Here is a 27,050-nt window from a genome sequence, read left to right as displayed (position 1 = left end):
GCGTCCGGGGTTAGCGGTGAACGCGAGCTGACGTCACTCCTCCGGTTTCTATTGGACGTCACGCGAGCTGGATACAAATGACGTACGACGTGGGAAACCCAGTTCTAGTTCTGAGATGACGCCAAAGATTAAGGTGAACAAAAGAAAAGGCGATAAAGAGATTTAAAAAAAATAATATATATATATATATACAACAAACCTTCAAATGAACAATGATTAGCCGCGCACGCACGCACACACACACACACACACACACCAAAAATATAGTTATACTAATGTGTTGTGGCCAATGCTACGCTCTGAATGTTCTGCGGCAATTGCATAAGTAGATAAAAATAAAATGTGAAATGACTTCAAAACAGAAAAAAACCAACTGATTATAGTGTGAGTTTTCCATTTTCAAAAAGATTTCTTTTTAAAACCTTAACGTTTTCCCCGTTGGCCTGCAGGCAGCAGAGCAGCGAGTAAAGACTCGGTCAAAACGAATGATGAAGAATATTGAACTCTCCACGCAGTTCTGAACAGCCTGTCATTAACACCTTGCACCGGACAGACCCTTGGAACTTGTGCGAAGATAGTGAAGGTAAAGAAATGTGCTTTTTCAGTTTTGCAATTCAGACGCGCGATACGAGCCGAAGAAAACCAGAGCGCCTTGCATTTCTGAGCGTCCTCTCATGTCGTGCACAGAAAACCCACAGGGGCAACAAAAACAAGACGTCGGACGACTGCGTTTGGTCGGGGTTCGGGGTGTTTTTCTTTATTAATAACAATACTTAGGTATCATTTAACACAAAAAAAAAGGGGAGAGAATGCAATCGAAGGACAGCTGTTTGTTCCGTGTTGATGGGGAGGAGAGGTCTGTAGTTGGTCAGTATTGTTAAGAGGTGGTGGCGGAATGGCCGTGGTCTGAAAGAATATGTACAGGCAGTCGGGAGGGGGAACAGAGCGGTTGGACGCAGGACACGACTTGTGTTGCTGGGTTTACGTATCATGGAGTGGAGAGGCGACTGCGACGGGAACTGGATGTGGGGGCGATCAGGAGAGGGGAGAGAGTAGCCAACACATTACAGATAAGGCACTTGACATACAAAATAACAGCAAAACGAGGACTTTGTGTATCCCTTTACATTTCTGACAACTGGTTGATTTGATAAAAACCTGACTTCATAACGATCCGTTCGTCTTATTTAAATTAAGAGTGAAACAAGGACAGAAATAGAAACTAAATTCATTTATAGTAGGAACCATACTTTCAATTATTTGCAGAAAACACTAACAATGTAATCATTTTCCAGGATGACACAACCCCAGACTCTCGCATTGGGCAATCCTTTTTTTTTTTTTTTTTAATTCCCAATCTCACAAATAAAACACCCACGCATACCAAGACTCATGCGCGCCTCCTAACACGGGGAGGATCACTGCATTTTAGCAACGGCTCCGGACGAACCGGCCCAAGTTGCCTTGAGCGGAATCTGAGCGAAAGCGGGAGGGAGGCGTTCAAACTCCCCTCACAGCGAACACGAAACACTGATGTTACGGCAGCGTCCTCAACTCTCCGGGTGTCAGTGATTAAAACTCTCTGCGTCAGGGACTGTCAATGTCATCCTTTGTAGAGCTGGAAAATCTCCCTGTTAAAAGGAGGCATTGTACGCAGCCAGTCGGAATAAGACAACGGCTTCACGGTGTGCAGTTCTTCTAAACAGACTATCTACTAAAATGAGTCTATTTACAAGAAGGACAGATCGCGGTATATGGTTAAGGTTTGGGTTAACAAATTAATTGGGTTAAGCAGATCACGCTTTTATTGCTCCGACCAACGATGGGCTACTTGTACCTTACGAATAATATGAACACAATTTAAGCCAGTCGAATCGCAAAGGGGAGATCTGCAGCGGCTTCGTTTTTCCAGGCATCCTACAGCAGACGCAGAACATAGGCAGAAAGACAAGAGAGAGCCGTGTTTGTCTCGGCTCCAACGTGATTTGAGATTTGGCACAATTGACCAAAATAAAGAAAAGAACACTCTGAATCGGCCGTTTCTTGCAGCCTGCTGTTCGCTTCTGTGTTTGGAGACCAAACCAAAGCGGCAGGCTGCGTTATGAAGGGCCTTTGAGCGGCCGTTTGCTTCTGTAATGGAGATGAGAGACACACAGGTATACTGCATACATTTTCTAGTCTAATACATTAAAATGTGCAAAGACATTGTGGGAACTGAACAGACCCATAATTGCATAGATAGAAAAAAAAAAAAAAGAAAGTAAATGCCCTATCTTCTCAGGTTCATAAAACTTAACTCTTGCTTTCTTTGATTTTAGTGTCAAACACAAAAGGCACAAACGGAAAATAGGTCATGGACAGGGAGCATTGGAATTGCATTGAACAAATCGCTTGACAGTCAATGGTTGGCTGTAAGGCACACAACGATGGCAAGAAAAGCTATAATGGAGGCCACGCCGTCTCCTCCACCTTCATCCGCCTCGATACTATCGCCCTCCCCCATCTCTACACTGAGGGAACACTAGTCCAAGGGTTTACATCACACCGAGGCTTTACAAATAAGGCATTTCCTTAATTTCACCGTGTGTGTCCATGGGAGTGTGTGTGTGTGTGTGTGTAAATGTACTGTATGTCTGACAAAGGCTGTGTCACCGAGGGAAGCGCATCCCAACACCCGTGTTGCAATTAGAAACACAGGAAACACAGTATTGTCCCGTTTCCTCAAACTCTTACTGTTCACTTTAGGGATTGCCTTGCCTCCTCCTTCCTTCCTCCATCCACTTGTTTATTCCTCCCTTCTCTTTTTCCCTCCCCCTCGGTGAGGGGGATGTGAGTCCTTCCCGCGTTATTTTGTCCTAATACTGTCTTTCTTCACTCCGCCTTGCGGTGGTTGTTGTTGTGGACCGCATGGCCGTTTTGCACCGGTCCGTTTCTCTTCAGTTCCTTTTTCGCGTCCTCCTCTTCCTCGTCTGATTCATCCGTCTCGTCCTTGTCGCTGCGTTCATCGTCTACTTTTTCCTAAAAAAAAAAAAGGAGGGAGGCAGAGAATAGATTGAGGTTCTTGGAAACACTCCGTCTACCAAAGCGGACCTTCCACCCGAAGCGGTGCTCGAGCTCTGGCTATTATCAGAACATCTGTGGGAACAATAAATGTCCGCAGACGTCAATGTGTACTTGTGTGTGTGTGTGTGTGCTTGCGTGGCCATTTCTGAATGGACGTGGGTATTGCTGTGCGTTTACATACATTGTTGGTGAGGAAGCGTACAGCCATGCGTATGATGAGGACGGCCCAGAAGATGTGCAGACATTGCAGAACCAGCAGGAGGCCGTTGAAGAAGTAGTAGCCAAAGAAGGGACTGTAGACAGTCACCGGATAGATCCACGTGCAGTACATGATCCTGCGTTCGAGACGGAGCCACAGTCAGTCACACACGGTCACTTCGCAAAAGAACAACAACGCACAGAATGTGTGCGCGCGCGACCCGCGGCTCCGCGCACCTGAAGGGGAAGATCACGAGGCGTGTGATGATGAAGATGGCGGCGAAGACGATGAAGATGTAGTTGCAGGCGTTCCTCCAGCCGGCGTAGTTGAACATCTTGGCGGACTGGGGAAGAGAAACAGGGAGGACGGTTGTGAGGATGCCGGCACAAAAACGGTGAAATTCCCCACAAGGTGGCAGTGCAGCGTCAGTTTCAATCTCAACCGAATGACCTGTATGAAAATGTAATCGTTGTACGTTTATGTTCCTGAAATTAAGGCAAAGAATTGTATTTCTGGCAGGCATTAACAGCACAACACAAGGCGCCAGATATACTTTGTGATAGTAACATTAGCGGTTTCTTTTTCAACTACCGCCACTGCATGTAACCTGGAGGTACGCCAAATTGGCCTTAAAACAGCCAATTTGGTCATTTCCAAAGTGGTCAGCTCGCCTCATGGAAATAGAATGAATGCACTACAATCACACTTTATCACCAGGTGATCAGTGGGGTACCTCCAGGAGGTAATCCGATGAGTCGTGCACCAGCATGATGAGGGTTCCAGCACGAATGTAGTTGACGCACCAGGAGAAGCTGATGAGGAGTATTGTGGCGAGATGGTGGATGATCTGCTCTTTAAAGTCCTGCAACAGGAGACGCGTTGGGGTAGAGAGACGTTATTTGCCATTCAAAGGGAATATCTTTATATTTTCTTAATTTTCAGGTTTTGAGCCCGTCCGTGTGCTATGGTGACACTGCGGTTAAAGCAGGACATTATTCCACGGCGTTCCTTCAGAACAGAGTGTTACCCCCGCCGAAGCCTGTCTGAGAGATTTACCCCCGCCGTGCTGGGGGTAAATCTGACCTACGCTGAGCGCAGTCAACACACACACACACACACACACACACACACACACACACACACACACACACACACACACACACACACACACACACACACACACACACACACACACACACAAACACAGGCACAAAAACCACACACAAACCAAAATAGGCACACGAGAATACGTATATACATACACAGAACGCAAAAGACATTAAAAAGAAAAAAAGCCCACCCGGACACAGCCAAACTCAACTACACCAAATGAACTGCAAGAAAATACTACTTTTCCAACAACAGCTAGTGTCATATCCCAAAACAAAAATATCAGACAGCGGGAAGAGAATATTTTCCTGGATACTGTCTGAAGTGAAACATCATGCGATGCCATTACAATGGACGTACACTCCCTCTTGCTGGGAGCCCGAAGCTTGAGAAAAAAACCTCAATGTATATAACTGTTTGTTGTTTCAACGGAGCAACAATGACTCCTCAAAGGCACCACAAGGGCTTTTTACCCTATTTGCCTATTACTGACAATGCCTCTATGTACATCAGTGACATGAGGAAACTGAGGCCATCTGTGAAAATATTGACTGTATGCATGCGAGTGTCACTGAGGAGAAATCGAAGCGCCTTCCAACAAGAGGTTATGAAGCTGTAAACACTTCTGCTTTTGTCTATGTTGGCCACAGATACTATCACGTCTCTTCCTAAAACCTTAAATCAAACGGAGATTTAAAAAAGCAAAAAATCTGAATAAGGAATCGAGGAGGGCTGGCTTACTTTGCGCTTGACATCGGAGGCCACACTGAAGAGAAGAGAAGCATAGAAACCAAGTTCTATCATATAGTACCAGTACTGAGAAGGCAGCAGCGTCTGGGGGGGCGAGACACAGCATGACAAGATAAATAATGTATAATGCATTATTTTATTAATTTTCTTAATGTGCATCAAGTCCATTTTAGGTCAACTATCCATAATGTATTATGCAGGGAGTGCAGCCGTTTGAGAGACATACCAGAACAGGAAAACCCTCCCACATCTCCTTCAGGTCATACAGCCAGGGTTTCTGGGAAAAACACATAGAGGAGGGGAAAAGACAAGGTTCAAATACAAATATCACACAACTCACACTGACTCTGGGACATTATCACAATCCAGACAAACTACCATGGGAACTATCAGTTATGGATGATGGGCATGGCAGGATTATTTCAACGGTAGTACTCACATCGATGAGGGCGGCCAGGCCAGCAATGAAAGCAAGAAGGTAAAACGTAAATCTCCAACTGCAAGAGAATACAAACACACAGACATTCACACCTCCTTCTCAGTCATCGGAGGGGAAATACACACATGTTCCGCGAAAATGCACTTCCACATGCACGCACGGACGCACACACACACAAAACACACGCACGCACGCACGCACGCACGCACGCACGCACGCACACACACACACACACACACACACGCACACACACACACATCCATGTGTATGCATATATCTGTCCAGTGATACACCAGAGTATGACTTTGAGGAATTTGATCAATGCTGTGCAAATACTGTACACACACACACACACACACACACACACACACACACACACACACACACACACACACACACACACACACTTGTAGGCTTCTGCCCTGCAGCCTCTCACACAAGTGGATGAGAAGGAGTGCAGAGTGCAGATTTACAGCCATGATAAACTAAAACAAATCTGCAGATTCCACCTCCGGTTTCGCAATCAGTTGGCTACGATTTTTCACAGCCACGCCAATCGTCGGGCCAGATTCCCATTCGATGTAAAAAAAAAAAAAAAAAGTCATGCTTCGAAGAAGCTGCAACAGGCTTGAACCTTTTTTATTTTTTTAATGTTTAATTTTGTCAGGCTCTCTCTGTGAACAGCGCGTTGTGGCTGATGACTCATGACAAACAAGAGCTCAGACAGTTATGATTCATTTCCAGGTTATGTGTCCCGTTGTGTTTTGGGTGCAGTCAGCATGTAGTGATGAGCGGCGTTTTCCAATGTTTTCTTGTTTCTTCCTTGCAGGGCAGTGATTACATGCAAACAAGTGAGACTTTCGATCAAAGTAGCAGCAAAGCTCTGATGGAACGACGCCGCATTTGACTTCTTAACCGGCTGAAGTGTGTCCTCAAGAACTGAGATGTGGCGGCCTACAGGCCTTAAAACAGGGTTATAAAAAAAAGTCCATGCCTTTAGCGCTGTAGTCTCAACAATGGCAGGCACATCATCAAACAGTCGGGACGCGTAATACGCTGAATTAGAAATTCGCTTTGCGCTTCTTGGCTGTGTGGTGTATCGAGGCCCGGAGGAAAATCAGCTGGCGTAGAGGGAGGGACATGCCCACAGAGGTCATAGCGGGAGGAACGGGGCAGGACACAGTAAGCCTGTTGTTTGCGGAGGTATGATAGCCAAATTCAGGGGATGGATGTTGTTATACGCTCGCAGTGAAAGACACACCGCCACCGAGGTGTGGCAAACAAATCACGTGCCCGTCCGCACACACGCGCCCACGCCCGCATCAGCTGCGGTGTGTGTCCATCAATCCACAGAGGAAATGGATATCTTCCACTTCAAAGCATTTTTGAAATGGAAGATATCTGTTTCCTAATACCTCCTCCTCCTACTCCTACTCTTTCTCATACACATACATACATATGCATGGATGCACGCCCACACGCACACGCCAGATCTACACGCATATATTAAACAGGTCGTACAGCAAAGCCCTTGTGAAGCTCTGACTTGGAGGGCGATCATGACAATGGGACACATGGTAACGAAAAGAACTAGAGACAGAGCACAGAACATGGGTCAGGAATCGTGCATTACCAGAACATTTTTGGAAGTCCCTGTTCTTGTTCAAGTGTGTGTAACACATCACACTATTTGCATGTGATCATGTAGCGTCAGTGCGTCGGCGTATCCACCACGTCGTTAAGTGTCATACGGCGAATCGCGTGAGCGAAGAATGCAAACTTTAATTGGCTTGTCACGTGATCACAATGTTATTTTAACCATGCTTCGGCTACTGTAAATGGTTAGGGCTTAAAAATAACATTCAGCAAGCCGCCGGCTCCGGGGCCCAGAGCTACTCTAGTGTGTGCTGGCGTATGGGGGATAGTGGCATGTTGAACTTGGGTGGGGATTTGGGTGTGCATGCATGCAGCGGGGGTAGCAGGCATGGAAGCAGATGCAGCAGAGTGGTATTATAATGAGTGCGTGTGTTATTAATAGACAGCCACACTGGCCCCCAGACATGCGCTCACGTTGCCTGAGGAACGCAAGAGTGGCAGCTGTTTCAACTTGTTGTATCACTCCTATACATCTGAGAGTGTGTGCGCGCGCGCGCAAGTTTGTGTGTGCGTGTGTGTGTGTGTGTGTGTGTGTCTGTCTGTACCTGGCTTCTCTGAACTTCTTGAGCAGGTTGGGTCTGTCTTGGTTCCGGCGTCTCCTGAACCACCGCTGTACTTGTCTTTCTGAAGAGCCGTTCTGCTTACAAAGTCTCTCTATCGAACTCTGAGAGGACGACACAGGGCGACTGTGTTTACAACTCTTTTCTTCAATGACACTGCTACCCGGTGCCACAGGCATCAACGGGAACATTTTGGATTATGAACCAAGTGCTCCACACATCTGTGTTACATCAAACCGATGGTGGCGTTTACAACACCCTTTAAAATCCATCTAAACAATAAAAGGTGGTTAGGATTGATTGCTGTAAAAAACGAGTACACTTCCAAAACAGGTTCTCGTATTGTGTGTGTGTCTACCTGTGTTGGGTTCTTGGTGACGTTACAGTAGAAGGACTCCAGTGTGGGGTTGTGGGAAGCTTTGATCCGCACTGTCTCTTTCACCCCTAGGAGAGAAGCCAGAGGCATTGCTACCGTCCTGCAACGACATGTAGACACACAAGAACAGAGGCAGAGACGTTGTAAGAGGAAGAAGGTATTAATAATAATAATAATAATAATAATAATAAAAATAATAATAATAATAATAATACAAATAATGATAATAATGAATAATGAATAATAAATAAATAAACAAATAAATAAATAAATAAATAAATAATAATAAGTATCTTTCAGCTTGATATATCAGCAAATAAAAATATCCTGGGTAAAAGGCAGCATATAACATAGTCATGGCACATCTTATAGGAAGTAGCGCCGGCAGGGATAGGCAACAAAAACACAACATGTTTCCGGAAGAATAGAAGAACGATTCAGGCTACTGGCCTGCCAGTCTTTATCGACTAATATATTTACAAATTCACTTATTTTGTACAGATAAGTAAAACACATCTCAATTAGAGTGACGAGTGTAAAAGTCGACATACATTTCCATGTAAACAGATTGATCTCATAAACATATTCAGAGATTCGTCAATCACCCCCTTATGATTACTAGTGCATCTCTAGAGGAGAGTTATGAAGCAAAATCAATGAAAGTACAAGAGAGACAGATGCCCTTTGGTCTTGCTAATAATGGAAAAAGGGGCCTTCCGTCATGTTCGGCTGCTTTTATTGAGATTAGACCCCGAAGAAGCTCAAGTGCAGTATAGGTTTGAGGAAAGGCGATCACACTGTTCAGTTTGATGGAACACCCCTTAAATCCTTTGAAGCAATGTGAACAAAATGCAGAAAGGAGCATCACGACAAGGCAACAGGAAATTACATGAAATACAGGAATGCGGTAGATGAGGTAGGCATAGAAAAGGAGACAAGGGAACCCGAGCAAGAGAGAGCGAAGGAGGAGAGGAGAGGCCGGATGAGGAGACGATGGGGCACGGAACGACTGTTACGCAGTCGGCTTCCTATCGAAGGCTTTGCCGATCATTTCTGCCAAATGTCCAAATGTTTAAATGTAGAATATATCCGTGTAAAGTAGCCATGTCACGGATGAGGACACGGAGACAGAGGTAGTCCCGTTGACGGAGTGACCGACCTTTCAAAGACCTGGCGGACGACGAGGAATATGAAGGCGATGGGCAACGCCACCCAGAGGTCGGTGGCCTTGGCGTAGACCCTGCCGTCCCTGTCCTCCAGGTCGGCCCAGCCCAGCCCCTCCGGGAACCACAGCCGCTCCTGCCAAAACCACTCGCTCAGTCCCCGCAACATGCTGCAAAACACGGGACACAAAATGGGGACATGTTAGCAACGATACAAGGGCGTGATCGGCGTTTGAAAACAATGGAAAAAATATATGCACCCGCACAAAAAGTACAGCTTAAAGGAATTTGAAATTCCATTCTCAATTTAAAAGTAGTTGGAGGGCTATGTATACTATACGAGAATAGATCTGCAGTTTAACAGCCAGGGCTGGCACTAAAGACTTATAAAATAAAGGACTTGGAAAAATAAATTCCCAACCTGTGTTTCTCACTGGAAGGTTATCGGAGGATGTCTTTACACTTTCCTTTCTTAAAAACGCCACAAATGCTTCTTATTCCTCGAGGCGGTTTAGCTGTGACTGTGAAATGTAGTTGGTTTAATACTGGCCACAAAATGTACTTCCTGAGCTTTAAGTTGCTTTGGACAAAAGCTTATGCTGAATGACCAAACGTGAAGTAATGTGACGTAGGTTTGCCGTAACGCATGAATCGAAGCACAGAATACTTGGACACGAGGAGGCCAAACAAGAGGGACGGGCACCCGCACAAACAGCCGAGCAACGTCTCTTTTTCGTTCCCTCGTCCCCACTCGGGCTCCTTTGCTCAACGGCCGGCAGCTGCCGTGGCGTTTGCAACCACTCCGGGGAGGAGAAGGGAACCGCTCCAACCGTAGGGTCGGGGAGCGTTGCGGAGAAAAGGGAGGAGCGGCGTTCGGAAGAGCCGGCATCTGGAGGACCCGAGGCGTGACTCATCGCTTACGTCCGCCCCCGCACCCTACATCCCGCGAGCCCGTCCCCCCCGTCGCCCCACCTCCCGCTCCACCCGTGGCAGCTCGCCAGGACCTGCCCCCCCCCCCCCCCCCCCGTAACCACTTCTAACCCCACCCTTCTCCCCCCCTGGCATGAATCAGAAAGGGTTCCCTGAGTGAGGGAATGGAAGCCATGTGTAAGGACTTTCCAAGACCGCGTCTTGAATAGGAATCAAGATGTTAACACACGCGCGCTCCCACGCGCACACATACAATGAACGGGGTTAATGGGAAGTAGGGGAAGTACGGATGTAGTCACTGTTAAGAAATAGCGGGACCAAACATGTTTCGGCAGAGCATTGTGCTTATAAATGGATGAGGTGGTTTCAGTCCCTTAAAAAGAGCCTTAGAAGCAACTAAATCAGCTTAACACTTTATGCAGAAACCAGTGTTTTATGTTGAATTTATTAATAGAGACTCGTACTTTTTATGAGGCGCCCTAAAGATGTAATTACTGTCAGGAGAAGAACATTAACAGCGAACGCTAAAAGCCCAGGCTCACAATTCGGTCGCTAAGGCGGGGCCATGATGAGTTTGGTAAATTATTTTCCGCCCCATGTCCTTTTGCAGCAAAATGGCTGTCGGAAGACCCCCCCCCCAACACGCACGCACGCACGCACGCACACACACACACACACACACACCACACACACACACACAGAGTTGATAGATAGGCTCCTTGGCCCAGAAGTATCCAAACAATGCAAAGTGTCACGAATAATTTATATTTTGCAAAGGCCAGAGAGTGATGCATGTTGGTAGTAGTCGGTTTGCTTGCCATGATTTAAGGCCAACAAACACACACACACACACACACACAAACACACACACAGGCGAAGGCTGACATGCGCAACTCTTCCACTTCACTTCTTCTGTTTATTGCAAAGGCTCGTGTGTTTACGTCTATGCTTACATGCACGTCCGGATCATCTGGATCCAGCATTGATCAGCTCTTTTCCAAACAGCTGCCCAAAACTTCCTAAAATCCCATTGGCTCATGGGATCATGTGATTGGGCTCTGGCCATTTTGCTGACCCAATAAAAATGAAGAATGCCTCTGGTAGGGGAGGGAGAGAGGAAGTCTCATTTTTTCCCCTATCTCTCTCTCTCTCTTTCTCTCACTCTCCCTCCCTAATAATGATGGTATATCACAAGGATGTGGTGAATTGAAGCAGATACAGCTCCTAGCTGAAAAAAAAATCAAGCCAACCAATCCCCCTGTGAGTCAAAATATTTACTCTGAGCTCTATTGATCTGTGACACTCCTCCATTCATTCTCCTTCACTCATTCTATCTTCCGGATTCCCATGTAAAGAGGGACAAAAGGATTAAACGTGTGAGTGTTTACATTCCTATTTCACTTCTAAGCATTATATAAGGTTGGCATAACGTCAACAGACCACACCAGAACCTGGTACCGAATCCCAGAATATTTGGAGAATGTAAACACACAGGGGGTGCTCCCGTTGCCATGGCGTCCTCCATGGATGAATCAAAGCCTATGGAATTTAAGAGTCATCCAAAGCTTTGTTTACGGCATTGACTTTCTAAGCTGACACGGGGAGCGGACACTGGACTTGGGGGCGGCCGGGGCTTTCCAGGGGTCACGGGGTGACGGCGGGTTGAGCCAGTTCACGTCACATCTGATGACCACAAATTGACATGTTTTGATAATCTAAAGTAAGGACCCTGGACCAAACTCTAGATGGAGCAGGTTATTTATTAAGTCAAGGCAGAAAGTTGGGTTTTTACTGGATTACATATACAGCATCGAATATAATATACTATGTAATCCAGTAGTACATAGTATTTTACAAGTCTATGTGTCTTCACTTGAATGACGAGTACACACACACACACACATGGTCACACACACAGGCGTCCATACACATTTGACTGAATAATGTGCATAATGGATGCACTAATATTATTCTGTCCTCCATGTTGCTATAAATGCATTATTGATGAAGGTGATTGCACCTTTCAATCTTTAATACACATGCTGCGGGATGAGGTGCACGTCTAGGAGGCTGGCATGCCCCGTGCACACGGCCGATTTGCTGTAATTCTGGTCACGCCTCACACATTTCCTACATTTCCAGAGTACTCTGCCGGTGAGTCACACGACATCGCCTGTCGCCGTCGCCGTCTGTATAAGCATCTTAATTTCATACGGACAGCCCGGCGCAAATTTGGCTGAGGAAAAAGTAAACAAGACACACAAGAGGTCGCAGAAAACAACCAGCGAAAACATGTGTCCCTGTAGACATAAATGCTCCTCCGGCGTGACCCTATCGCCGGGGCTTTAGATAGCGAGGCAGCAATTCAACTTCAGTCCTTTCACACTGACCTGTGTGGCTCTGATTAAGTTTTCATCGGGGGGGGGTGTATGAGCAGAAAAGACCCTGGCCTGAATAGACCCGCCTAGCAAGGTGTGAGCTGATTATTGTCATGCTGATGTTCTTATCCCGACTGGAGGTCTATTCTTCCCACTGAGTGACAAAAAAAAAACCCTGATTACGAGACACTTCCCCCTGAATAGAGGTGGGCAGCGTCCATTCTTCTGAGGGGAGGCTGTCCTGCCTGGAGGGGGGGGGGGGGGCAAAGACCACTTAAGCACCACAGTCTCCGGCGGGACAGCCCTGATATCTGCAGAAACACGGCCAAGGACGTGTTCCTGGTAAACACTCTCATTATTGATTGATAGATCTGGTGAACGCCGTCCGCTCTCCGTTGATGATGTTATTTACGGTGGGGTGAAATGGGACATGAGCTAATCGAGATCGTGTTCAATAAAATATAACTTCCCGGGCCTGTGTGGTCCTGCGGGCCTCCAGCTGCTGCTCATGGCTGGTCTGCCAATCGCCCATCAATAATAAATGGCGCCGCTATAATGCATCACTTATTTAGTCCTAAAAATGAAATGATGAGCGTTCGCTTCTTACTTAACTGAATTGTTTTGCACACAAAGACCATCCGTCTGTCTATCGATCAATCTACCTATCTATCTACAAGGCAGCTTTCACTTATAATCCTCCATACACTTATTTAATATTATCATTTTATTCTAATTAAAATCTTCCTTTTTAAAACACATGTTGTCTGATCTGCTTGTGTGTGTTTTTTGTTTCATGTGCTGTTTCTCTTGGCCAGGGCCCACTTGAAAAGGAGAGCCATTCTAGATGTGGCTACCCCGTTTAAACAACAACAAAAATAACAATAACAATAACAATAATAATAATAATGATAAATGTTGTTTATCATACAACCTCTATTGAAACGCGGACATTTGGTCCAGGGGCACCCGACTACAATAAAGTAATCATGGCCGACTGACAAAAATGTGGCAGGAGATCGCACTGGAGGCTGGAGGGAGGTAAACAATGGGAATAGAAAACAACGTAGTAACACTCGGGACATTGTTTACAGCCAAACCGATCTCATATCGAATCAAGTGAATAGACGCATCGTGATTAGAGGACGTCACGTCACTGAACGGGCAACGCGCGCCGGCCGTTTTGACCCCCACGGCAGAGCAGCGTCACGGATACACTTTGCCGTGTCGGCTCCTATAATAAAGCTATTTCTCCCCCTCTCCACTATAGCAAATAAAACGCCGGTCGCCGCGATGACGTCACTTTGAGACGCGCGTAACGGTACTTACTTCTGCTGTGGTCCGCGTGGCCCCGCTTCTGGGGTGACGTCACCGACTTGGAATCGAATGGCGACTTTACCAAAAAACAAAACAAAAAAAAAACACCAACAAAAAAAAACAACAAAAAAAACAAAACACGAGGAACAAGCTGTTTATGATTTTTTTTTTTTAATCTCGAGAAAAAAAAGAAATAAAAAAATGCGCCCTCCTCCCGGGTCCCCACGCGGTGCGGCTGCGGAGAGGGTGGGTGCTCAGCGTCCGGGCCTAACGTTCACATCCCAGCCGCATCTTCCCATTCAGGGAAAACCCAAAAAAGTTTTTTTTGGCTCCTTCCCCCCCCTCTCTTCCTGTTTTGGGGCTCAGCGGTATCAACACAGAATAGCGGCCAGCGGGACGTTAGCGCCGCTGCCCAACGAGCATGTTTGTCTTCCCCTGATAATCCCCGCCGCGCCTGGGACAGCGGTTGCCTCGAATCGCGCCGCGTCCGGGTCGTCGTTCTGTGCCGCTCCGGTTTTCGGGATGAGGCGCGGGGCCGGACCGGGCGCAGAACGGGACTGCGCGAGCCGCGAGAGGGAGGAGGAGGCGGAGGAGGAGGAGGAGGCGGCGGAGGAGGCGGCGGAGGAGGAGGCGGCGGAGGAGGAGCGGGGGTAACGGAGAGGGAGGGGCGGAGATGACGTGCGGGCACGTGAGAGCACGCACACGCACACGCACGCACTAACGCTCACACACACGCACATGGGTCCGGACCAGGGGTTTCTAAACTGCGGTCCGTGGGCCTCTCGGGGTAATACACATTTGATGTATTGTATTTTAAATTTAAAAATATTTTCCTTAAATATGCACAACAATCAAAAAAATAAAATATTAATAAATAATAATAATAATAATAATAATAATAATAATATAGCTGCAGGCAGAAATCCAGCGTCGCCGGCCTTATGCTTTGGCTCTGTTCCGGTGTGTGTGACGACTGCAGAAGTTCATTCGTTCTCGGTCTGGTTTCAGTGTAATTCTATTAATCGGGCGGTGTTTGCGGCTGTGGGTGGTTTTTGAGATGGATCTTTAATAATCACACAGCGCACCACAACAAAACATGCATTCATGCAAACACACGCACACACGCACACATGCACACACACACACACACACACACACACACGCTTCGGATGGTGGCCGGTGAAATGGGGAGGCATGTAACCCATCCTGGCTTGTCCTTCCTCCGCCCGGAGCAGTGGGCAGCATTCGACGACGCGCCTGGGGACCTGGTTCCATGTGTCCGTCGCTGGTCAGACGACGGTGTGGTGCATGTTTTTGGTGGGGATCCTTACTGATTCTACACGGAGGAAGCCCCATTTTCCCTGCGCCGCAGGGAAGTAGGGCTGCGTTATTATGGCCTAAATGATGATCACGATTTTTCTTTTAATCCACAATTGTTCATCCATTTTAGGGAACATAAATATTTTATTGCACATCGTAAATCAACCGCCCTCACATAATAATGTATTTTATAAACCTATAAATAAATAAACTCTTTAGTCTGTGTTTTGTCAAAATAGGACTTTCTTCACACAAATTCAGTCTTCTTAAGGCTATGTATGAATTACATCCAAACAAGAAGGTCAGTTCCAGTACACCTGCAGTTTTTGCAGGAAAAAAAGGAGCCTACAGTCAGTTGTCCTCAGAAGTGTATATATTTACACATGTATATGTACATGTATATATATATATATAAAGTTGAATACGCTGCACTTTGTTTAATACAAATGTCTTCTGGTAAAATAATACCTGTCACTTGGTAATTTCGTGTGGTTAAAAGTTTGTATTGTATATTCCTTTAGTTAAAATTCACATTTAGTTAAGATTACATCTGTGTTTGACAGTATCTTAAGGTTTGGGTTACTGACTCACGTCATGTGGACTGTCAACTTGCGCATGCACGCGGGGATTCGTTGCGGCATGCGTCTATGTGTGGCGCCATCTTGGTGCAGGAGTCATTGTATCACATACGCCATCCACAATACTGAACCGCTGATCTGGATGAAACTCGAACCACGGCATATTGGAACTGCCCCGAATACACATCTTATTTAGATTGTCTGTCAGTTTGTCGGATCCATGACATCCATGAAAGTCTGACGTCCGTCCCATCCGCACGTGCCGCCATCTTGGCGAGGACCTAGTTGTTGACCAATCACTAGACTGCAATGCTATCTTGTGACCCATGCGAGCCGTCATTTGCGCATTCGCACACATAGCAGCACTGATTAAAAAGAAAGTTTTTTACCAAATTATTCCACGATAATGGACCGATCTGGTTCAAACTTGGACGACGGCATGTCGGAATCGCCCGGAATACACATTTTATTCATCTTGTCTGTGAGTATAGGGGATCCATGAGATCCATAGTCTACTAACGTCAGTTATCATTATCAAAAACAATAGGGCTCCAGCCTCTTTGGGGCTGGACCTCTAATAAATGCAACATATATTTTCAACAATATTCTTATACTCAACCTCATTAATGACAGTGGGGGGGTTCGGTAGATTGTTGTAAGATGTTTCAAGCACTTTTGCTCAGTAATGTTTAAGTTGCATGTTAAACCACAGGACAGTACAGAAGATAAAGTGTGAACAACCGGATTTCGACCGTTGGCAACCCCCATAAGCATTTGTGTAGATTTATTCATCGAGCAGACACTTTTGTCCAAAGCGACATTGAGACCTTACATGAGAGGCTAGAAACAATCAAAGCATACATCAACCATTGGAGCAACATTTGAGTGCCTTGAGTGCACACCTGTTTCTAAGTTCAACCAGATGCGAGTGCAGGATAGATTCTAACGTGCTTATTTATATTGTACCTTTGGTGCATGAGTAGCCTATTGTGTGCTTGGCTTTTGGGGAAAAAAAAAAAGCAGAGAAACAAATTACTCGCAATCGACCTTTACACCCCATCTTGCTGCAGAAAAGATAATTCATACAGATAGACTGGGGTTGATAGAAAGCTGGATTGCACTTTCTTCATACGTGTGTAGGTACAGTTGAGCTCTTGACACATGGCGCTGTATGTGTGGCAGTATGTGTGAGTACAAGGTGCAGAAATGTAGAAAAGGCTGCATCTGTGCAAGCATGAGCCACCTATGATTTAGATGGTGTGTTCGACTGCAGTGTTGGCAATTGATAAGGATGAGGGGTATTGGGTTCAAAGGGACGAGGTCAGCATTTCATTTGTCCTTGCAGTTTTCCGCTGGTTTGAAGTGGTATGAAAACAGCCTCCACCATTCTAACTTATTGTAGTTGTCTTGAATAGCTGTTGTGTGTTGATATAATAAATGTAGTTACATTCTTAAGTGAAGATGTGTGCATCTTTGAATCCTATAATGACCCCTTGGTGAGAGTTTATTAATCAGCCGCAACATTAAAACCACTGACAGGTGAAGTGAATAACACTGATCATCTCGTTCCAATGGTGCCTGTCAAAGGGTGGGATATATTAGGCAGGAAGTGAACAGTCAGTTCTTGAAGTTGATGTGTTGGAAGCAGGAAAAATGGGCAAGCGTAAGGATCTGAGTGACTTTGACAAGGGCCAAATTGTGATGACTAGACGACTGGGTCAGAGCATCTCCAAAATGGCAGGTCTTGTGGGGTGTTCCCGGTATGTAGTGGTTAGTACCTACCAAAAGTGGTCCAAGGAAGGACAACCAGTGAACCAGCGACAGGGTCATGGGCGCTCTCGGCTAATTGATGCACGTGGGGGGCGAAGTCTAGCCTGCCTGGTCTGATCCCACAGAAGAGCCACTGTAGCACAAATTGCTGAAAAAGTTAATGTTGGTGGTGTCAGAACAACACAGTGCATCACAGCTTGCTGCGTATGGAGCTGCGTACCGGTCAGAGTGCCCATGCTGACCCTGTCCACCTACAATGGAGCGTCAGAACTGGACCATGGAGCAACGGAAGGTGGCCTGGTCTGATGAATCACGTTTTCTCTTGCATCATCGGGCGGCCGGGTGCGTAGGTGTCGTTTACCTCAGGAAGAGATGGCACCAGGATGCATGATGAGAAGAAGGCAAGCCAGCGGAGGCAGTGTGATGCTCTGGGAAATGTTGTGCCGGGAAACCTTGGGTCCTGGTATTCATGTGGACGCTACTTTGACACGTACCACCTACCTAAACACTGTTGCAGACCAAGTACACCCCTTCATGACAGCGGTGTTCCCTGACGGCAGTGGTATTTATCCAGCAGGATAATGTGCCCTGCCACGCTGCAAGAATTGTTGGAATGGCTTGAGGAAGATGACAAAGAATTCAAGGTGTTGACTGGGCCTCCAAATTTCCCAGACCTCAATCCGATGGAGTATCTGTGGGATGCTTATAATCATATAATAATAACATATATGTTTTACTTTTTTGGGCAAATTCTGGAGAGGAAGAAAAACACCCATTCCCTATCGTTTCATAGTTGGCTGTGAAATGTAGATAGGCCTTAATGAAAAAGCAGAGGTCATCTTAATTACCCTGATAAACAAGAAGCCCACTCCCATGAACGCATAAAGATAAGGCGCTTGTCACGCGCATACCATACACACGTGCGCGCAGACCGCCCATATTTTTCTGCTGTTGCGCCCCCTGCTGACCAGAAGGCAGTAGTACACCCTGCCGTCAGATAAACAGTCCAAAAACCAAACCAAACCAAAACTATCGAAAATGTATTGTCGGAAATAATCCAAACCCATCAACCGCGCCCGCACGCACACACGCACACACACACATACACACACATACACACACACACACACACACACACACACACACACACACACACGCACGCACGCACGCACACGCACACTCAATTAGTAATTCACATTAGCAGATTCTGTATGATATTTTTTTTTATTTTTAACTTAAAAAGAGATTGGATCAGAAACAGTTCAATAACTTAGAAATAAATATAATTGTTGTAATAATTAATACATAATTATAATTACTCAATTGCAAGAGTCTGACAGAAACAGGCCCTCAAATGGTTTTCTATAGAAAATTCTAAAATCAAAATATTGCAACCCATTCAAACCCTCCGCCCAGTAAACAAAATAATTGATAAATTAGTAAATAAATAAAAAATTAGCTCCAATATTAAAACCTCCCATCCAAGGTGCAATCCCCCCCCACCCTCTTGTGTCAGCTAAACTCTAAGTAGAAATTTAAAATAGGTTAGTGATTTTCCCCTTTTACAATTTGGAATGCAGTATTCCTTTATGAAGATGAGGATGTTATTAATAATAATAATAATAATAATAATAATAATAATAATAATAATAATTATTATGTTACTGAGTTTTGTTCAGTGTTTATCTAAAGTAGTATTCTTTTTGCATTTTTTGTCATTTTTTAAATGCTGCTCTTCGTAAACTAAATTATTTACAGGTCATTACGATCTTCTCCCAAGTCTTTCTACCCTACTTATTTATTATTCTTTTTGTATTTTCATTTTTTTATTAAGAAACATCGGTCCCTCTATATTTGTCATGTAATAGACATGGTATAGACATGTTATAGTCTACTGAAGTGATATATCATTATTCCTCAGTTTCTTCCACACATATCCAGTCTGAGTGATATCAACTGCACCAGACACCCTGTCGGCAATCTCAATACGGAGCATTTTTAAACAGAATCTTCAACTGTATGGACAACATAACTGACCTGCGTGAGAGTGTGTAATTGTGTCAGTGTGAGTGTGGATGTGTCAGCATGTCTTTGTGCACTTTATGTACATTTGTAAATCAGCTTCATGCCGTCGGATGTTTGGTCTGAACAATGTGCATGTGTGTGTGCATGTGTGTATTTGTGTGTGTGTGTGTCTGTGTGTGTGTGTGTGTGCGTGTGCATATGAAGTGTGTTTGTGTGTGTGTGTGTGTGTGTGTGTGTGTGTGCACGCGGCTGCACTCCAACGTCGCTCAAAGGTAGGAGACAGTCTGAAAGCACATTGAACCCTGGGATTCAACCTCCACCGGAGTGTGAAACCTCACCACCTGCAAAGGGGGAGAGTCGGGGGGAGAGGGAGCGACACATGAACAGGGACAGAGGGATAGAAAGACAGGGGAGAGCGTTACTTCTCTGTCATCCGTCCAACAGGCTCATGTTGTCAAACATGCCTCTGAAAAAAGCAAATGTTTCCTGTCGGCACAAACAGAATCTAACCACAGTCTCCTTTAGCAAAGTTTTTCCACTAGTGATCCCTGAGTCCTAAGATGGTTTTGGTTTAGACGTTTATTTAGTGGGTGAGTTGGTTAAAACAGGAAGGCATCACTGACAGGTGTGGAGCTCTGTCCTCTCAACAGCAATAACAACATGGTGCTTCAACACACACAAACACAGTGTCTGGGTCATGCAACTCAGTCCATTAGTGGTGCCCTATTGCAAGTGTTTGGATAGCTGTGTGTGTGTGTGTGTGTGTGTGTGTGTGTGTGTGTGTGTGTGTGTGTGTGTGTGTGTGTGTGTGTGTGTGTGTGTGTGTGTGTGTGTGTGTGTGTGTGTGTGTGTGTGTGTGTGTGTGAGATCATGTGCCTTAAATCATGGCAAGCAAACAGACTACTACCAACATGCATCACTCTCTGGCATTTGCAGTATAGAAATTCTGGGTGACACTTTGCGTTGTTTAAATACTTCTGGACCAAGAAGCCTATCTATTAACTGTTAGTCCTCCAGTAATAATACGTGTTATTGTCATGTACAACTGGATGGGGGCGCCTCTATGCACTGACCGAGCAGTTTTGCATTTGAGGTTCCCATCGCGAATAATGAGCTTACCTCAGATCGCCCCTATAGAAATTGCGTCTTTTTTCCATATAAAATTTCTCCCAGAATTCCTATAATAGAAGGCTGTCCGATAAGCAAGAGGCACTTGAGGCACTTGATAACCACATACCGTTTACCTCAAAACACCAGCTTGGGAATATAAAGAAAAAGGGGTGAGGAGACAAGAGAGGTGGGGACGGTCGAGGGGGGGGCAGGGGGGTGGGGGGTGGGGGGGGTAGCGGGAGGTGGGGCAGAGAGGGTGAGGGAGGTCGGGAGGGGGAGTGTCGCCACAAAAAGCGTAAGAGTATGGGAGAAAGCAAAAGAAGGAAAGAGAGAGGATGGAGCAAACACAGCTAGAATGCCACATCACATGGTTATCCAAACAGGATCCTGAGCACTGCTGAGCTAAAGCCAGTCTCACCCCCGAGTCTTTTCCTCTCCTCCTAATCACAGATGGCTCATGCCAGGATCAGACCACACAATATTTTTTTGTCTTTCGCGATGGTCACCATGTGGGATTAGGCGATGATAGTGGCCATCAATTCTCGCCGTGTCTTGGTTTCGGGGGACTGGCAACACTGCGAGTACGACCCCGGCCAATCATTGCTGTGCGAGTTCGTAGACACATAGAAAGTGTCAATCATGGCGACATAAGCGCTATGTGTGAGGCTGGCGGTCGGTCTTGTGCTCCGAAAAAGAAAAAGAAAAAGAAAAAGAAAAAGCAATCGTGGACCCGTTCCAGTGTCGATGCGATCGTTTGGACAATCTGTGTCGGCAACGGATGTCCAATCTGAATCAGTTTCATTCCATCCCCGGAGCCCCCGTCCCCGGCCGTGCCCGGAGCGCATGGCTAATTATTATACAGAATGGGTGCAATGCAACAGCAGCGTCCCTCTTCCTATCCGCCATGTTTACATACCGGTCTGCGCACACCAAAGGGCACTCTGCCTCGTAGGACTAGGCGGGAAAATACAAACAATTCTGACGCGCTAGACTTTTCGTCACGAGGCGTACGTCACACCACACGGCCACGCTAGACGCCCGTTCCTCGTTCCCGACGTTTGTATCCGAGATATGGGCGGCCACGACAAAACCGAGTCGAAATCGGGCTGGATTTGTGTAGTCTGACCCCGGCGTTAGTTTTGAGACATTTGTCATTAACTCTGTTGTAATTTAACCTGCTTGAACAGCATAATAATAATATCTAGTCTATACAGCATAGGAATATAATAGTTTCCATATCTTAAAAAAATAGATAAGGCTATTCCTGTTTACGTCCACTACAGAGGCCTCACTGTTTGATACACAAACTCACACAGAATGTTTTGCATTTGGTATTACACACTAGTAGTGTAACACAGACACATAGACATGGACTCCACGCTTACTTTCTGCTTCACCCAAACAATTGGTTCAAATGATAATGACACCAAACAGAACACTACAGAAACTGATCAAAAACAAAGCTGCGATAAGCTGCGTTGCTACAGAATTGATCAAATTACTGCGATGCATTGATCAGTTATATCAGAAATCCAATCTTATCAATTGATGCTGTGTACAGTCCTGGTTATTGACAGTTATTGATCAGTATGTGCACAGGTCAATACAAAATAAAGTCACAATGCACCAAACACGGTTTGTGGTCACCGTAGCAACAGGACATGCAAGTCAAAGCATGGCCGGTTGCTTGAGGTGACGGAACAGAAATCGCCAAGGGCAACCAACACAGGCAATCAATCGCCACAGCAACCCAAACACAGGCCAACCAATCAACTTACAACAATGTGAGAGGATTTGGGGGTCAGGGCTTTATCGGTCACTAGGCAACCATTGCCATAGCGATGGGGTCCCCGCGAATAATGATTGGACGGTAGGATCTTGGGTGTGGTAAGTTGCCGTTTCAGGAAAAGATCAACAGCAGGAAAGAAAATAAATAAGAATGTGAAAGAAAATATAAAGGATAACAATAATTTAGTATTCTGAGTTGATTAAGCTTTGTAGTTCCTGCCTCACTACATTCACTCATACTTCACATCACTCCATAACGTTTATTTTTTTTCATCATCAGTTAACATTAATCACAAAGATACCAGCTTTATCAAAACATCATCTCACTCTTCACCGTCCACAGTTTTTTTTCCGCCTGCTTCCCATTGCCCCATTTCACCACCCGCCCGCCCGCCCGCCCAGCCTCCCAAACCCAGCGGCACACATCCCATCCCGTCTCTCTCTCCTCACTGCCACCTCACCTCTCTTCCCTTTTTCTTTTTTTGTCTCTCCTCCTCTGCTCCTCAGTAGGGGCGGTTGGCGTCTTTAGGCCGTTTGAGCTGCACTTTCAGCCTCTTCATGCCGATCTGGAAGCCATTCATGGCCTGGATGGCGGCCTGAGCACTGGCCGGGTTGTCGAAACTCACAAAGCCTGGGCGTCAGACGAGGGGCGAGAGAGAGAGAGAGAGAGACATGCAAAGAGAAAGGGGACACGGGAAGACAGCGAGAGATGAAGGAGGGTGGAGGGAGAGATGGAGAGTCAGATGTTATTCTTTGACTTTTAAGACCGACTTTAAAGGCCTTTCATTCAGAAGTGTGATCCCGTCCTTCTGATTCACCCCTTCAAAACAAACCGCCTGCTTATTCCATCATTGTTCCTCCTAATATTTATCAATCTGCCTCGGCCCTTCCCTGCCCTCTCCCCTGCTTTCCTCCCTTCTCCTTCATCCGCTGCCCCTGCTTCTCACCGAAGCACTTGCTCTGATTGGTGGCCCGGTCAACGAACACTTTGGCCGAGATCACGTTTCCGAATGGCAGGAACATCTGCAGCATCTCCGAGTCGCTGAACTCCTGCGGCAGATGGTAGATGAAGATGTTGCAGCCCTCTGGACCTGAGGAGGACGCACGCAAGCACACACACACACACACACACACACACACACACACACACACACACACACACACACGCACACACACACGCACAAGTTCATTGGTCTGCTTTTACATCACATATGAACAACAACAAAGAGTTGCTTGTCATGATTTGAAGGCATATTGCTGTAACTACCGAGTGAGACATTCTGTCAACAAACACAATGTGTCCAAAGACATGACGTCCACATCAAAACCTAAAGGAAAACCTGGTTACGTTTATCCTAAACCATATTTTTCTAACATTGGGATTCAATCCAAGTGATTGGCGTCAGGGTTATCTTCAGCCGACTGAGATGCACCGGGGCAATCACGGTCACCGAAGAACACGACTCGGCTGAAGCGAATCTCCCAATTCTGAATCAATGTAAACAATTCTGATTCCAATCACTCAGATTGACTCGGAATGATCAAGAAATAAGGTTTAGGTTAAAGGTTTACCTTAAACATGTGTGACGATGTCTCTGATTTCAAATGTAACTCAAGCAGTCTTCAGATAAACTGTAAACTGTAGATATTAGGTGCTAGGATTGGGTGATGACTAGGCAGGCATATATGGTATAAATCATTAAAAAAAAAAAAAAGAAGAAAAAAAAGAAGAAGAGAACTTTTGTCGTTTGAACACGTTTTTAAAGTAACTAAGAAATAGGGAGGAGTGGGCGTGGCCCCATCCAGACAGGAAGTCCCCCTCACCTTCTCTCTGCTGCTGTTGCTGAGGCTGCTGGTGTTGCTGGGCAACCAGGGTCGGCTGCTGTGGGAACGGCTGCCCAACCAATCCATAGGCAGCAGGGTACGCCGCTATTGGAAGAGACAGATAGGGACATCGTCTGATTGGATCAAACAGGTGGCAACATCAAGTATCCAATGGCGGCTTTCACAGAACCAAGCGGACTACAGAGGTGAAAACTATAAAGCTGCTAAATGAAGTGACTCTATAAATCACCTTGTTGAATTTTAGGCTGGGTGCAGCAAGTCCTTGAATATTCAATTGACAGATTTTCCTTTGTCTACATTAACATCCTTCAAGTTACCTCCACTGCGAATAAAGGCGAGACGGCAAACTATTTGAGAATTATATTGATAAGTGACGGCACCGTTATGTTAAGGTATAAACACTTGTGTACATGTGTCAAAGAAAAAAAAAAAAGGTCTGTTCCATAAGATGCATTGTTGTGGACTGCCACAGAAAAGGCCCTTTTTCCCAGCAATTGATTTTGCATTAACATCTTGCCAGCATCGTTCAATAAACTATTATTCCCAGATGTCCTCGCTAGAGTTAAACTAGTGTCTGAGTCGCCTGCCACCTGCAAGCTTCACGCCTCCCAGTCAGATTGAAACAGAGCCACGGAATGTCAAATAAATGAAAAAAAAACACTGAGATGGTGCAATACATCAGCAAAAGCTTGATTTGGCTGTTCTTCGCCGACTGAGTTTTTTTCCGAGGAGTTTTTCCATCAACAGTCAGAAAACCGACAGCGTTTCTTTACGCCATGAAACGCAAACAACGTTTGTCGAGTGGAGAAGAACGCCGTTGCATTTGCAAAGACAACATTACGTTTTTCAGGGGAAATATAAGGGGGAACGTAATAAATGGACCGGGATTAATATGCAGCCCATAAACTAACCTGTGTAGTGCTGCATGCCTGTGTACGCCTGTTGGAGAGGATCCAGGGCTACTGCAGGACTTTGGGCTAGAAGGACAAGCACGCAATGTCATGAAGATACAGAAAAAGAACTACTATGACTACCACTACTGTACTACTTCAGAATGTCTTTAATAATAACAGGATCCTGTCTCCAAATTGCGACATTAAATTCCTCTGCCTATTGGACTTTGCTGTACCTTGGTATGGATGGATGCCATTGGTGTAGAGTGCTTCTGTGGCTTGCTGTCCATTAGTGGGGGCTGGCAGGCTGCTGTAGCCATTGACCCCGAGCGGCGGAGGGAGCGCTGACACAGGGGTCGCTGCGAGGGTGGGCGGGGTGTTCGTACCTGAAAACAAAAACCACAGAGTCCACGGAATGACAATGGAAGAGATACTTAGATTGACAGCAACTCAACTGATGAGAAGAAAAAAAGGGAAACGGCCGAGCATGGCTGGCAGTAAAACCCACTCATAGCAGGTATTAATATCGGGAAAAGACTTTTTGGCTACTCAAATAAACACCCTGATTTCATTAAACAAGGTTCCTTAATTGTCCTGGTAGAATAGTAATGGATCAAGGGCTAAAGTTATTAAAATACAGAGAAAAGAAATGGAACATGTTTAAAGCTGATAGCTGGACAATCCAAGGTATCTATGCATATTCATGTTTTAATGTTTTATCTGTGTGTGTGTGTGTGTGTGTGTGTGTGTGTGTGTGTGTGTGTGTGTGTGTGTGTGGTGTGTGTGTGTGTGTGTGTGTGTGTGTGTGTGTGTGTGTGTGTGTGTGTGTGTATGGCGTGTGTTCATACCCGAGGATGATGTGATAGGCGTAATAGGTGTGGCAATGATTCCGTTGGCGTTCAGCGCTGCCATCTGCTGCATTTGTACTGCGGCAACTGTTGCTACTGGAGACAAGTACGCTGACTGGGCAACCAGGGCCTGCTGTTGGACCAACTGGAGAGACGGACAGAGAGGGAGAAGAGAGGAAAGTAAAGTGAAAGCACAGAAAAGATAGAAAATGGGGAGAGCAAGAGAAAGAGAGAGAGAGAGAGAGAGAGAGAGAGAGAAAGAGAAGGGCAGAGGGAGATCGGGAAATGGTCAAAAACAGGAGGAAGTGGGGATAGGGAGACGGAGAGACAGCGAGAGGGAGTGATGGAAGAACAGATGAATAGAGATCTAATTACGAGGCCATTACTTCCAGAGTCAGTGGGTTAATGGTTGTGTGTTGTGGGAAAGCTAATGCCAGATGACGTATGTTCTGTTGTCTGGCTAATAACATTAGCCCCAATTAGTTCCCTGATAGCCTCTTCAAACTTATTACGGCCTTCCATAACCACCGCGCTGCCCTCACAGACTCAAGCATGCAAGTGTGTGTGTGTGTGTGTGTGTGTGCGTGTGAACATGCGTGCGCACTCACTGCCTGTGCGTTGACGGCCTGTGTGTAGGCGTTGTAGGCGGGGAAGTTCAGGGTCATGGGGCTGAAGATGCCGAGCTGCGAGGCCACCTGCTGCATCCTCCGCAGCCCCCGCTCCTTCTCCGTGTCGGCGAACTTCACCACCAGACTGGACGAGGCGCCCTGCGGGACAAGGGTGTCGGGTGCGGGAGGACGGAGGGACGTCAAATCCAGCAGTGTCTCATCAAAGGCGACGGGAGCGCGGACGGGCGACAAGGAGAACTCCGAAAAAGCGCATTTCATACACAAGGGAAATTCAAAGTGATTCACATGACGCTAAAAATACATGAA

At 46.0% G+C, this 27,050-nt stretch overlaps 2 protein-coding genes across 4 annotated transcripts in view; both read right to left on the bottom strand.

Moving 5' to 3' along the window:
* Nucleotides 1–740: 740 nt before the first annotated feature.
* On the bottom strand, nt 741–14,361 carry cers2b (ceramide synthase 2b). Of its 2 annotated transcripts, XM_080005300.1 has the most exons (11): nt 13,951–14,361; nt 9,313–9,486; nt 8,136–8,253; nt 7,763–7,881; nt 5,562–5,619; nt 5,349–5,399; nt 5,114–5,206; nt 3,996–4,124; nt 3,499–3,605; nt 3,245–3,398; nt 741–3,018 (listed from the first exon to the last, which is right to left on the bottom strand). In XM_080005300.1, exons 2-11 carry the CDS (start codon nt 9,483–9,485, stop codon nt 2,872–2,874), a joined length of 1,149 nt encoding a protein of 382 aa, XP_079861426.1. In that variant the 5' UTR covers nt 9,486; nt 13,951–14,361; the 3' UTR covers nt 741–2,871. The 2 variants fall into 2 exon arrangements, with proteins under 2 accessions (XP_079861426.1, XP_079861427.1); XM_080005301.1 differs by lacking the exon at nt 3,245–3,398 and having other exon boundaries at nt 2,918–3,018.
* Nucleotides 14,362–23,032: 8,671 nt separating this feature from the next.
* The window catches only part of celf3b (cugbp, Elav-like family member 3b), a gene marked incomplete at both ends in the record, with an annotated part of 28,252 nt that continues 24,234 nt past the window's right edge, over nt 23,033–27,050 (bottom strand). Inside the window, 7 exons of one of the 2 annotated variants that reach the window (XM_080005304.1) lie at nt 23,033–23,160; nt 23,477–23,620; nt 24,354–24,458; nt 25,286–25,351; nt 25,504–25,653; nt 26,116–26,260; nt 26,739–26,882. In XM_080005304.1, coding sequence (XP_079861430.1) covers nt 23,033–23,160; nt 23,477–23,620; nt 24,354–24,458; nt 25,286–25,351; nt 25,504–25,653; nt 26,116–26,260; nt 26,739–26,882 — 882 coding nt within the window. The remainder of the gene's footprint in view (nt 23,161–23,476; nt 23,621–24,353; nt 24,459–25,285; nt 25,352–25,503; nt 25,654–26,115; nt 26,261–26,738; nt 26,883–27,050) is intronic. The other variant, XM_080005303.1, reaches the window with a different exon arrangement.

The sequence above is a fragment of the Zeus faber genome, assembly GCF_960531495.2.
Source record: "Zeus faber genome assembly, chromosome: 8".
Taxonomy (NCBI): Eukaryota; Metazoa; Chordata; class Actinopteri; order Zeiformes; family Zeidae; genus Zeus; species Zeus faber.
This window is presented reverse-complemented; position numbering and strand designations above follow the sequence as displayed.

Coding starts and splice junctions, on each gene's coding strand:
- cers2b (XM_080005300.1), bottom strand. CDS start 9,485: ATGTTGCGGGGACTGAGCGAGTGGTTTTGGCAGGAGCGGCTGTGGTTC. Junction 5,620..7,762: donor AAGAAGTTCAGAGAAGCCAG/GTACAGACAGAC, acceptor ATTCTCTTGCAG/TTGGAGATTTACGTTTTACC. Junction 4,125..5,113: donor CCTCCGATGTCAAGCGCAAA/GTAAGCCAGCCC, acceptor CTCCTGTTGCAG/GACTTTAAAGAGCAGATCAT.